Genomic DNA, 14,301 nt, shown 5'->3' with positions numbered 1-14,301 from the left:
CTCTTAATACCTGGTTGGTTCTGGCCCCTGTGTGTAGCTCTTCCTGTTCTCTCCCTTTCTTCCTCTCCACTTGTTCTTGAACTGTGTGCTGGCCTTCTCCTCTCATTGGAACATGGACTCCTTTCTACTTTCATTTATTCCTTTTTCTCTTTAATCCAAGAGCAAATTTACCTTATAAGGTGTATATATAATGGCCCACTTATATAAAATGAGAACTATCTATATATACAGATAAGGAAATATAAAATATTTATAACTTGGGTCACAGTAACCCAGGCTTACATGAGTCAGAGTCATTCTTGGCAGCCCCTTAAATCCTATTTCTTTGATTATTTTGTACTCCTCCCTCCAGTTTTTTCTAAAATCCTCTAATTATGGCTCAGGTAACTTATGTGTAGGTCTCCACATATGTGGACAAAAGTGTTTTAAGATCCTGTACAAGAACTCAGATTCACCATACATGTTGGATCCAGGGCAATACTTTTTCCTTTCACCAATGAAAATGTACCCACAGAAATATATATAAAACCAAAGGAATTATAGTACTTCATAAACAAATGATATATCTCTTTTCCTTTCATACATGCCATTCATTCTCTATTCTCAAAGCTCCATCCTGTGGTTTGGACTTCTGTTGAAAGTAAATAAATAAAGTTGGGAAGGAGGGAAACCTCTTTTCGTTGAACCTGCATCATCTAAATAGCTCATAAGGACAGTTGGAAGATAAAGTCCTAACTGTCTGCTCCCTCATAACATAGCTCAATGTCTTCTCCTCTGGGGTCCTAAAGAAAGAGAATATGAACAACTGAAATACAGGGAAGAAGTCAAGAAAAATATCATGTAGAAATTACATGGGCTCTTATTTAAAGAAAGCAATTCTAACAAGTAGAAATAAAGTGGTACTAAGTTCCAGATATGGTAAATTCTGAGCTGCTGAAAGAAGATGAATTTGAAATAGAATTTTAAGTCAGTGGTCTTTGGCTCATTGAAATATATTTTCAACATTCAGTTAAAGTAGAAGCATTTTGCTTACTCAAGATTGTTTCTTTGTACAGGAATCTGGAATTATTTCCAAAGGATTTTGGTGAAAAGATATGCAACTGAGAGGAATGGAGTCAATGTCATCAGTGGACCCATTTTTGACTATGACTATGATGGTTTACATGATACACAAGATAAAATCAAACAGTAAGACTCAAATTTTCCTTTTTTAGAATTTTATTTATTTAAATTTTAGCATTAAATTCATGTTAATGTATTAATAAATTCATTAACAAGTTTAATTGTAATTATTTGGATAATTTTAGTAATCACTTTTAATTGTTTAATTTTATTTACATTATACTTAATTATTCAAATTAATTTACATTAACATTTAACTTAAAACATTTTAAAATTAAATTTCCAAAGAGGTTATTAAAGGTTATCTCTCAAATATTTGGGTAATAAGAAAAGACTGTGTTCTTAAAATCCTTTCCTCAAATATTCACTCAAATATTGGTTCAACAAACATATAAAGACATGCTTGTTCAACAAGCATATAAAGACATATAATGTAGTAGTGCTAGGAAAGATATAGAGATGGACAAAACAAGATCCCCAGGTCTGAGAGTAACTCCACTGAAGTATTGGCTTGGTCCAAAGAGTAGGACTTGAGTAATAAGTTGAATTTACATAAAAGAAGTCTTATAAAAGACTGGATGTAAGAAAAAAAAATTTCCTGACAGATGTATCTAAAAGTAAAATAGAAAGCATTGGGAAAAGTAGTAGATTCTCACTCAATAGAAATCTTATGCAAAGAACTAGTTTGGACTAAATGTCCTTCCCAACTTTGAGATTCCAAAGTTCTACTAACATTAGGTTCTGAACTATAATTAAGATAATGAGAGGGTGGTGTTATGGAAAGAACACTGGATTTGGAGAAGGAGGACATTAGATACAAGATCTCACACAGCTATTTGCTACTTGTGTGACTTTGGGTGAATTACTCAAACTCTCCTGGCCTCAGTTTCCTCATGTGTCAGATAAGAGGAATGGTTTAGTTGATCTCTAAAATCTCTTTCAGCTCCCAATCTCATGATCACTGATTTAATTGAAAGTCAATCATTTATCTCATAAGAAAGACTTGTGAAATTTAAAAAACTGTTCTTTATTTCTTTTCTTTGACCTTATTGCTATCCTTTTTGTATTAGTTATTTTTTAAATAGCAAAATTGTGTAAATTGATAATCTTTGGGGAGAGGGGAAGATGGGTCCCTATCCTATCTGAATTGCAAGTGCAGCCACCACTGAACTTGATCCCTTTATTGATTGACACAAGAGCTTTAACCTGCTCGGTGGCTGACCTAGGTTGGTTTGGCCCTCCTTAGGCAGCCTGGCTTCTGCCTATCCTTGTAGGCTTCTATATTGATGTCAGACTTGGTATGAACATCCTATCTACTTATCTTGTTACATGCAAATTAGTACTTCTCAACTCAAGCAATCCATCAATCAGAGCCTCTCCAGTAGCAAGGACTATTTATGGGTGTGCACTATTATGGCTAGCAGAATAGACAGTTTCATAAAGATTTATATACCATGATAGTATATTATGTTTTGTATACTAGTTACTTTGTAGCAAGTAAGGAAGTATGAAGCAAGGGAAAAAAAGAAAAAATGGGATAAGGCATGGTGGCCAGGCTTTATATGAGTTATCTGAACCTTTTTATTATAGATTTAGTGCTCAGTTCCTTATATTAGTTAAATCCCTGGACCACAGTTAAGATAATAAGATAACTGATAAGTAGTTGTTAATTTATGCAAGTGTTTCTCTTGCAAGAAAACATTTATAGATGAAATTTTAATCAAACAATTATTTAATAAATATTTATTAAGAATCTACTCTATGATAGACACTGTGCTCTAGTAAACTCCACTGAAGTATTGGCTTGGTCCAAGTCCTACTCTTTGCAGAGGATCCTACTGTGTATTGGACCATCCCCTTTTATCATAGGATGCTCAGGTCTAGAGCAGAAAGGAACTTCAGAAGCTATTTAATCCAACCACTTATGTAATAGTTGAGGAAACAGATTCATGGAGATTGAGACTTGTCCAAATCCACATAGGTAGTCAGTGGTGGAGGAAGCAGTTGAACGCAGATCCTCTTGATTCCAGAATCTGTGTTCTTTCCACAGAAAACCACATGTGGTCCTTCAATTCTTGAGTTGAAAGTCAATTAATTGCTCAAACCAGAAGCCAGTAGTAAGCCAGGTTCTAAGAATCTATATTGTAGTGCAAATCAACTAGATCCACTTTTGAGGACATTTGGATTGTTTTAGGACTTTCAAAGAGAACACCTGAATCCATGTATCACAGGTTCTGCCAAGGCAATGTGTTTGTCCATTTCTTTTGAAAGGAAGGGGATGAACATATGTTTTCTCCAGTAGGTCAGTAAATACACAGTAGACCATAAGGGAAATCATGCAAATGAGTAAGCTAACTAATTAATAAAGACACCTACCTCATAGGGCTATCAAATGAAAATATTTGTAAAGTACTTAGCACAATGATTGACCCATTTTGAAAGCTATATAAATGCTTATCACCTTCTCTCCCCTCCCTAATTACCATAGATTTCAGCTAGCATCAACCTAAGGGATTTGTTCTTGCCTTCCCTCTCTAACATACCACTTATCCCTCCTCTCTTCCATTCTCTGGATAATTTAATTGATCAAACATTTTTAAAGGACTAGATAATAACAAAACTTGATTCTCAAGGAAGGCAATACTGCATTGAGGGAATTTGATATGAATACAGGGAATTATGCATAAGATAATTTGAGGAGAGAGAGAAAATGAATAATAGCTGGAAGACCAAAGAGGTGATTCCTGAGTTGAACCTTCAAAGCTGATCAAGATTCTGAGAGGTGGAGATGAGGGCCTTTCTAATGTGTTCTAATCATGGGACACAACTTAGAGAAGTGTGCAGAGTAAGGAAATGGAACAGTGAGTTTGGAGAAAAGTGAGTTTTTAGTTTGCCTGGAATGTAGAGTAGGGGATGGGAGGGGGGTTATGAGAAGTAAGGCGAGAGAGAGGTTAGTGCAAGCTGGTGGAGAGTCTTAAATCAATCAATTAGACAACTAACATTTATTAAATACCTACAATATGCAAACATGGTACCAAGGGCTGAAGATAGAAAGAAAGGCAAATGACTGTCCTTTTTCTAAAGGAATTAACAGTCTAGTAGGGGATATCACACACAAGCAACTATGTACAAACAAATTATAGATAGTACAAATTGGCCATAATAAACAGAGGTAAGGTATTAGCATTAAATAGAATTGAGAAAAGCTTTTTGTAAGAGGTAGGACTGTTAACTGAAACTTGAATCTAGGAGGCAGAAATGAGGAGGAACAGAACTCTAGACTTGTGAGACAACCAGATGAGTATATTTTAAACAGCCCTCTTGTCAGCAAATGAGAAATGATTTTTGCCATGTATGGGAGTCAATCTTAATGTCTTGGCTGTTGTTAAAGAAGGAAGACTATATGTCATTAAAAATTTTTTTCTTCTACCAGGCATGTTGAAGGAAGCTCCATTCCAATTCCTACTCATTACTACAGCATCATTACAAGCTGCCTTGATTTCACTCAACCTGCTGACAAGTGTGATGGCCCCCTGTCAGTGTTCTCTTTCATCCTTCCTCATCGGCCTGACAATGAGGAGAGCTGCAATGTGAGTACAAAAGGATGTTGGGGCAGTAGGTGTGGATCTTTGACTAACATAAATACCACTTCATAACTCTGCAAAAGGCAACTTGTCATCCAGGAAAGATTCTTTAAGTTTTATACAACTTTTAATCGTTTTCAGATGTCTTTTGCCTAAGCTATCTCATTGAATCAACTCTAAATATTACTTGCACTGTACAGGAGAGGAAATGGAGACTCTGAGAAGTTGAGAATTTCATCTATTGTATGCAGATCTTGTATGTGCCCTAGTTATATATATATATATATATATATATATATATATATATATATATATGTTTCTTCCATTAAATTAGGAACTCTTCTAGGGGTTGAAATTGTTTTGGCCTCTCCTTCCCCTTTTTATACCCAATACTTAGCCCAGTGTCTGGCTCATAGAAAACACTTAATAAGTGGTTATTGACTAACTGTCCCAATATCATATATCTTGCAAGTGGCAAGATAGGACTTCAATCTATATCTTTTGGTATCTTAAAATTTTTTTTTGATATCTATATCTTTTTGATTTTGACTCATAAATCCAATCTTTTAGGAATTGTCTCTCAGAATGATGGTAGTGATTTTCATGGTGATGGTGGTAGTGGTGGTAATAGTGAGAAGTGTCATTTCTATACTGCTTTGTAGTTTGTGGATCTCTTAATATACTTTATCCCATTTGATCTTACATCACACAATGCAATCTCTTAACAAATGATTGCTATAGTCCTCTGAATTGGTTGTTTGTTGTCCTTTGTTATCAAAGAGGATCAAAATGACAAAGCAATCAAATTACTATATCTGACTGTGGCTGATCAGACCGATATGAGCTCAGAATGTTCTGCCACAGATCAGTCACAAATAGTCCCTATTAATATTTGGGGTGGATTCTCTAACTTTGCATATCTCGTGTTTCTTCGGAGTTAATTCATTTCTGCTTTGCTCCTAGTGCACAGCACCTTCTCTAATGAGGGCACGCCATGTGTGAAGTCTTGTGCCAGTGTTCCCCATGTCACACAATCAATTCTAAAGTTTTTAAGAGAGACTTTGATAGTATTATTATTATCCCTACTTTGCAGATGAGATAATTAAGGCTCAGAGAAATTGAGTCACAATGGATACAATATTATCAGTGTTACCCAACCCAGGATCTCAGCCTTCCTTACTCCAAGTCCTGCATTCTACTTATTGTGACAAATTGCCTCTCTAAACATTAGGAAAGAATGACTGAATTATAGCAAATGTCCACAACATAAAAAGCTTGGATTGTGCTTCCATTTGTACTCCCCAAATGAATTATTCAAGAACTGTGTTTAAACAAACAAATTTCTCCCTTAATAAATGAAGCTATATATTTGAGTTTCCCAAATTTTGCATTATACACCCAAGGATCAGGCTCAGTAAACACTTTCATGAGCTCATAGCCCTAGTCAGCATAGAAGGTTGGTTTTCATTTGTGAGGTTTCCAGCACTAGTTGAATTGCTAGTCTGAACCCAAAAATTATAGTATGAGAACCCAAAGGAAAACCATTGAAATGAAGCTGACCTGACATCTCAGCTCTTCTAAAGAGAAAGAAAAAATGAAACCAGAAAAACAGCTTGAGAAAATGAATTGGATTTGTCCTGAACTGCTGTGCACAAATGGCAATTTTATGAGAAAGGAAATGCCTTTTTACCTTGTGGCTACCCATTCAAATGTTTGCATTTACAAAAATTAAACTCAATGAAAATGAAACTCTAAGAACTGGATTGAGGACCCACTCCCCACCCCAGTGAAGGAGTCTATTCTATGGGCATGTCTATTCTAAGGGAAATCTCAGTTAGTTTGAGATTCTTTTTTGAAAATGGCATAATTCCCTGAACATCAGATGTAACCTTCTTGGGAGAACTATATTTAGATTTGTCCTTCCCCATGAACCTCAATACTTTACAAGGAAGATAGTAGGGGAAGAGGAGAGCCCTTAATTTCCCCAGACTGCAAAAATATTCTGCATATTTATGCTTTTTGGCCTGGCGCTACTCAGTGCCAGTTTCCTGAATCAACACCCTCATGCTACATATTTAGCACTGGCACCAGTGAGCCCTCATTCCTAATCCAGGTTTGTGTGGGCTAAATCTTTCCGAGAAATTCAAGTTCCCAGGCTTCAGTTCAGAGTTCAATAAAGCCACTGAGGAAAAAAAAAAGTGTGAACATTTGAAGTTTTTTTTTTTTTTATTATAACTCTTTATTGACAGACATTTGAAGTTTTCAGCCCTGGAACATGTAGGACTTCAGCTCTTTTGAGCCATCTTTTAAGAAGTTTTTGTGGGCTTTCTTCTGTAATAATCCAGGATCCTTATAGTGTTCTTTCCCATTATGAGAGAGGAGAGGAGGAGAGGCAAATAGAGGGGAGGAGAATACAGGAAAAGAGAGAAGAAGGAAGGAGAATAGAAGAGAAGAAAAGGAGAGGGGGAGAGAGAGAAAGAATGAAGGGGGAAGAGAGAGAGAGGGGGGTGGGGAGGGAGGGAGTGAGGGAAGGAGGAAGAGACAGAGAGGATGTTACTGTTTTCTATTTTTTAATTAGTCATGATGCTGATTGTTCATTTTGGGACATCCAAATCTCTTCTGATAGCAAAACTTGTGCCAAACCCCAGTAATTGTGAAGCAGCTGGTACAGGAGAGAATTCATGTCTTTCCTTGACTGTTTCTGACCAAATATCTACTCCATCAGTGGATTGGGGGCCAAGTTCTCCATAAGCCTCTGAGAATCTGCTTTAAATGGGAGCCATGCAAATAAGCACAATCCTTCAAGTTGAGGTCAAGGAAGAAGCAGATGGGGAGTGGTGGTGCAAAGAAAATTCACCTTGCCTGCCAGCAATGATGAATTATTAATAATAAATTATGAATTAAATAAACCTAAACAGGGGCTCATTATACACTTAGTCATATTGAGAGGTTTTCTTAAAAAACAACTTCCTGATTCTTCCTGCCTTTTAATATTTGAACTCTTTGATCATAGGGAAGCATTTAATAAGTATTTACTAAACACCTACTATATGCCAGGCACCATGCTGAGCTCTAGGTATATAATGAAGAACAACAGATAGTCTCTGTTCTAAAGGAGCTCAAAGTCTAATGGAAGAGACATATAAACAACTATGTACAAACTGTCTACCAGATAAATAGGAAATAATCAACAGAAGAGTAATGATAATTACAACAATGATGATGAAATGCAATTTATATACTCAGTTTGTAGTTAGAACAAGGTTCTATTCCTGTTTATTATACATACTGGCTGAGTGCTCAAGGTATCAAAGACTAGAGATTATAGAACAATTGCCAAGTGATGTGTGTTGGTAAGGAGGTGGTAATGAGGGGTGAGATGGGATTCTTCTGTGGCACTTCCATAATTTAGTTTGATCATGGATGTGACCAAATAGCTACATTTTATATAATAGCTACAATTAATAGGTCATTCAGTCAGCCCACAAGCATTATTAAGCCTAAGGTCCTAAACTAAATGCTCAGAATACAAAGAATGGCAAAAATAGATTGTGTCCTCAAGGGATTCATGCTGTAATGGGGGAAACAAGAAGTTAATAATTAGCAAGTAACATTTTATTGTTCACAAAGAACATAAAGAATAGAATATTAGATTGATTTAGAGCCAGAAAACATATATTGGGGGCTCTAAGCTTTAGTATTTCCACTTATGTGACTGATGACAAATCTCTTAACCTCTTTCTACCATACTTCTCAATCTGTAAAATGGGTCAATATTATATAATCTTATCCCCTCATGCAATTATTATGAAAAATGGGCTTTGTCAATCTTTGAAAGTTAGTGTGAGCCATCATTACAACATTTGATGATAGACTAGAAAAACAATTTAACTCCAGTGTTCAGCATCATCAAGGGAGAGATTTAGGTGAGTTGGGGAGCTCACAGTCTTGTGAGATATAGCTTTACCAATCTTACTAACTATTAGAGGACTTTCTGCAATTAATCTAGAAATTTAGTCCTTTTCACTCCGTTAATCATAATCTTGACACTTTTATGATTTGTACCCCAGTAATAATTCAGGAACAGAAGTCCCTTTTTGCCTCTATAGAAAATTGAATATATGTGTGTATGTATATGTATGAAGGGGATGGGAAATAAGAGAGTTCTGTGAAAGATTCCATCTAATTTGTAGTAAGCCATGAGCATGTCCCAAGGCAGATAGCTACAAAACACATACTATGTTTAAGCTAAATATAAACAGTGTTTAGTGTTTTCTTCAGGTAAAATTTACAAGGTTAATTTGAATCATATTTTCGGATACCGATAAGAGTTATTATGTTGCTGGATCTTCTTCTAGGTCATACACACTAATCTTGGGTGTCTCCCAAGGATCTGTCCTTGACCCTTTTCTTTTTCCCTTTCATTTCTTGGTGATTTTTATCAGCTTCCATAGGTTCTGTTGTCATCTCTATGCAGATTATTCTTAAATCTATCAAACCAGTCCTAGCCTTAATCCTGAATTTTGCTGGCATTGTACAACTAGAAGAGACATCTTAAATTTGACATGTTTGAAACAGAACTCATTATCTTTTCTACAAAGCCTTCCTTCTCCATTATTGTAAAGCACACCATCTCTCCAGATTTACAAACTCAGTTTCTTCATGTTCCATGTTGCCAAGTCATGTTGTTTCTATCTTCACAAGATCTCTTATATAAACCCCCTTCTCTATGCTTGCACAGCCATTCTCTTAATGCAAGCCCTCATCACTTCACATTTCAACTATTGCAATTGCCTTCTGGGTTGTCTCCCTGAAGCAAATCTCTTTCTGCTCCAATACTTTCTCTATTCAATTGCTAAAGTGAATTCCATAAAGCACAAGTGTGATCATGCTTCTTCCCTTACTTTATAATAAACTTCAGTGGTCTCCTTTTGTTTTCATAATTAAATATAAAATTCTCTGACATTCAGAGCCCTTTGTTGCATAATCCTTTTCTACCTTTCCAGTTTTCTTCTTGTTCAGTCAAATATGATTTTTTGTGATCCACTATGGGGCAAAGATATTAGAATAATTTTCTATTTCCATCTCCAATGGATTAATTGACTTGCCCAGCTAATAAGTGGCTGAGGCCAAATTTGAGCTCAAATCTTTTTTTAATGGTAACTTCAAATGGTAAATTTTATTTTTCCAAATGTATTAAAGACAGTTTTCATCTTTCATTTTGGTAAAACTTTGTGCTTTAAATTTTTCCCCTCCCTTCCTTATTTTCCTCCTCTCCAAGACAGCATGTAATCTGATATAGGTTAAAAATCTGATAATCTGCTATTCTTTTAAACATATTTTTATATTTATCTTGTACAAGAAAAATCAAATCAAAAGGAAAAAAAATAATGAGAAAAAAAAAACAAATGAACAAACAAAAAGGTGAAAATATTATGCTTCAATCTACAATCTCCATAGTTCTCTCTTTGGATGTGATTGCCATTTTCTATCCCATGCCTTGAATCACCCCATTGTTGAGAAGAACCAAGTCTATCACAAGTGATTATCATATAATCTTGCTGTTATTGTGTATGATATTTTCTTGGTTCTGCTCACTTCACTCAATATCAGTTAATGTAAGCCTCCCCAGCTCTTTCTGCATCATCCTGCTGATCATTTCTTATAGAACAATAATGTACCATTACATTCATAAGCCATAACTTATTCAACCATTCCCCAACTGATGGGCATTCATTCAATTTTCAGTTCCTTGCCACTACAAAAAGAGCTGCTAAAACATTTTTGTACATGTGGATCCTTTTCCTTCTTTTATGATCTCTTTGGGATACAGAGCCAATAGAGACACTGCTGGATCAAAGGGGATGCAGAGTTTTGTAGCCCTTTGGGAATAGTTTCAAATTGCTTTCCATAATGATTGGATCATTTTACAACTCCACCAACAATGTATTAATGGAATAGCAATAGAATGCTTCTCGCATCTTTATGTCACATGTTAATTGACATTAGTAGTTAGATCCTGAAGTTTTTGCTGTAAAGATATTTTCTTTGTAATCAAACATTTCCTTGTCCCAAAGAACATGTTACTCATCTATTTCATTTACTAAACCCCAAGGTTGACATTTAGGACTTACTTTTTTAATTAATAATAGTTTTTTTATTTTAAAAATATATGCATAGATAGTTTTCAACATTCATTCTTGCAAAACATTGTGTTTCAAATTTTTCTCCCTCCCTTTCCCATCCCCTTTCCTAGACAGCAAGCAATCCGATATATGTTAAATATGTGCAATTATTCTATACATATTTCCATAATTATCCTGTACAAGAAAAATCAGATCAAAAAGGGGGAAAATGAGAAAGAAAAAAAAAAAAAGCAAGCAAACGACAATAACAAAAAAGGTGAAAATACTGTGTTGTGATCCACATTCATTCCCCATAGTCCATCACAAGTCTATTAGAATTGACCTGAATCACCTCATTGTTGAAAAAAGCCACATCCATCACAATTGATCATCATATAATCTTGTTGTTGCTCTGTACAATGTTCTCTTGATTCTACTCATTTTATTTAGTATCAGTTCATGCAAGTCTCTCCAGGCTTTTTTGAAATCATCCTGATGATCATTTCTCACAGAACAATAATGTTCCATAGCTTTCATATATCATAACTTATTCAGCCATTCTCCAACTGATGGATATCTACTCAATTTCCAATTAGTACTCAGTTTTTAGAAATCAGATCCTTAGTCATAAGTTTAAGGTCAACTCTAAAGGAAATACCCAGAGGAGTACTCTGCAGTTCTGTGTTTGCACTGTGCTGTTTAACAATTTTATCAATTCAGAATAAAGGCAGAGATAGTACAAATCCTATTTGCAAATGAGCCAAAACTGAAAAGTACAGCAAATGTACCAGATGAAAGGGACAGGATTTAAAAGACCTTGACAAAGTAGAACACTGGTAACAAATCTGGTAAAATTTAATAGTGACAAATGCAAATTCTTATACCTAAGTCTAGAAAAATCATCATATGAGTATGAGGTAGGGGAAGTGTTGCTGTATAATAGTTCATCTGAAAAAGAACTAGGAATTGATGTATTAGGGATTTGATAGGAGTCCAAAGTAACCCAAGGCAACATGGACTCTCAAACTACATTGAGAGAGGTACAGTATTAAGACTAAGGAAATGATAGACCTGTTGACACACTAAGAGTATTCCATTCAGTTCTGGGTGATTTTAGGAAGAACATTGTTATGTTATGAGGTGTCCAGAAGAGAACAATTATGATAGTCAAGGACCTTAAGATCATACCCAAGTAGGCCAGCTCCAAGGTTTGGGAGATGCTTAACCTAAATGAGAGACGATGGGAAGGGACATAATAAATATTTGAAGAACTCTCACTTGCAAGGTAGACTAGATTTGTTCTACTGCAGAAGGTAGTTCTAGGTTTGGAGCAATGGATACAAGGACCAAAGAATCAGATTTTTATGTGGAGAAAACTTCCTAACAATTAGTTTATGAAAAAATTAGAATGTGATGTCTTATGAAGCAATTCTTAAGATGCAATTAAGATGAATTGTCCCTCATCAGAGGTCTTCATTCATAGGTCAAGTTACTATTTCTTGGGTATATTTTATAGATATTTTATAGTATATTTTATTGGGTATATATTTTAGAAAGAGTGCTTGTTCAAATATATATTGGATCAGATGGTTTCTGATATCCTAGCACAAATGGCTTCTTCTGTCTCTTCCAACTTTGTGATTCTTAAGATGAATTAATATACATATTAGTTCATTCTGTTCATTTTCTTATGAAAAGGATGATGCTTAATCAATTCTTCTGAAAGATATATATTGTACATCTGATTTTCCATGTGTTGGTCGTGTCCTTCTTAATTCTCTCTATGAAATAGAAGAACTTTTCAGATTACTTATGTATGTGCTGAACTATTATAATCTGACAGCGCTAAGGATGAAAAATGTGGGATACTTTAGGGACATTTGGGTTTTCTAATTTTGATTTATGTCCTGAGCATTCATTAAGTTGAATACCCACACACACCACATGTCTCATTTATATGGTACAACTAATTGCTATTGAAAATGTTTACAGTTGAGGGTAGGTATTTGTGGGGCCTTTTTGACAGGACTGTGGTAGAGAGAGGGAATATGTGTGTGTGTGTGTGTGTGTGTGTGTGTGTGTGTGTGTGTGTGTGTGTGTATGCATGCTACAAGAAAGATGGAGGGAATTTGTTGGTTGTGAGCCTAGAAGTATGTGGAGGTCATTTGTGGAAAACCATAAAGGAATATTTGCTTTGGAAAATTTAGAATTCAGAACGTGGCTCAAACAAAGTTGCATTTCTTTTATAGAGCTCAGAAGATGAATCCCGGTGGGTTGAAGATCTTTTGAAGATGCATACTGCTCGAGTGAGAGACATTGAGCAGCTCACCAGTCTGGACTTTTTCCGGAAGACCAGCCGGAGCTACCCTGAAATCTTGTCTCTAAAGACATATCTGCATACATTTGAAAGCGAGATTTAACTTTTTTCATCTTTCTCAGTGTAGCCCTTTATCAACTGGTGTATATTTTTATATTGTTTGTATTTATTAATTTGAAACCAGGACATTAAAAATATTAGTTATTTTGATCCTGTACCAAATCTGACATATTAAGCCCAAGTTGTCACCACTGTTTTTCTCTAATACTTAATTTAGATAGACTTATGTTTTGAGTAGAGTTTGTGATACTGCAGTTTGAGTTTTTAGTGGAAGCTTCTGAATGGTCCTGCAGATTGATATTTGCATTGAGGAAATATTAATTTTCTAGTGCACAGTTGCCGCATTTATAGTTCTGTACTGTATCGAAATACTGAACTTGTAAAGTTACATTCATTTACTGTTAATGATGACAGACATATTTAAGCCTTATAGACCAATCTTAAATATAATAAATCACACATTCAGTTTTTTAATGCTTTACATGACTTTGATTTCACTCTTGAATTGAGTTACAAATTAGAGGGTTCTCTAAATGGTCATATACATATAGAACTTGCTTCTAGTTCTTGAGCCTTGTCCTTATTGGGTGCAACCCACATGGTTAATGTTTCTTCCATCCAAACATCCAAAGTTGTCTTCATGGAATAATTTAAATATAAACTGCCTTGAAAGAAATTTACTAAACTATAGGATCTCTAAGATTAAATAAAGTCCAGGACTTTACTACTATTGGTGAATTAGACACCTTAGATCAATTATACAACCAAACAATAATCAAAAACAAACAAACAAACATAAAAACTGGACAGCCTGATGGGGAAGACCAAAAAGCCCAAATTCATATTAATTTTGCTTTTTAGAGTTTATTTACAAAAACATATAAATGGCTCATGATTATGCTTTTGTTAGAGGAAAAGATTATCTAACAATAAGTGGCAAGAGAGGGTGGTAATGGGATAGGGGATCCCAGCACTGTACTAGGAAAAAAAATCACTTCTTTCTCCATGTTGGCCCTAGAGTTGCTCCTGCCTTTGAATTTTTATACTGTAAATCAATGAACGTGAAAAAAAAATACACATCTAGACCAACCAT

At 35.1% G+C, this 14,301-nt stretch overlaps 1 protein-coding gene across 4 annotated transcripts in view; it reads left to right on the top strand.

The window, feature by feature from the left end:
• Window positions 1–13,689, top strand: part of ENPP2 (ectonucleotide pyrophosphatase/phosphodiesterase 2) — a 172,645-nt gene extending 158,956 nt beyond the window's left edge. For all 4 annotated transcript variants that reach the window (XM_012541787.3, XM_012541789.3, XM_012541788.3 and 1 more), the window contains 3 exons: window positions 1,056–1,188; window positions 4,556–4,712; window positions 13,081–13,689. In XM_012541787.3, the coding sequence (XP_012397241.1) occupies window positions 1,056–1,188; window positions 4,556–4,712; window positions 13,081–13,251 (461 nt within the window). In that variant the 3' untranslated portion in view covers window positions 13,252–13,689. The remainder of the gene's footprint in view (window positions 1–1,055; window positions 1,189–4,555; window positions 4,713–13,080) is intronic.
• Window positions 13,690–14,301: the final 612 nt, after the last annotated feature.

The sequence above is a fragment of the Sarcophilus harrisii genome, chromosome 1 (assembly GCF_902635505.1).
Source record: "Sarcophilus harrisii chromosome 1, mSarHar1.11, whole genome shotgun sequence".
Taxonomy (NCBI): domain Eukaryota; kingdom Metazoa; phylum Chordata; class Mammalia; order Dasyuromorphia; family Dasyuridae; genus Sarcophilus; species Sarcophilus harrisii.
This window is presented reverse-complemented; position numbering and strand designations above follow the sequence as displayed.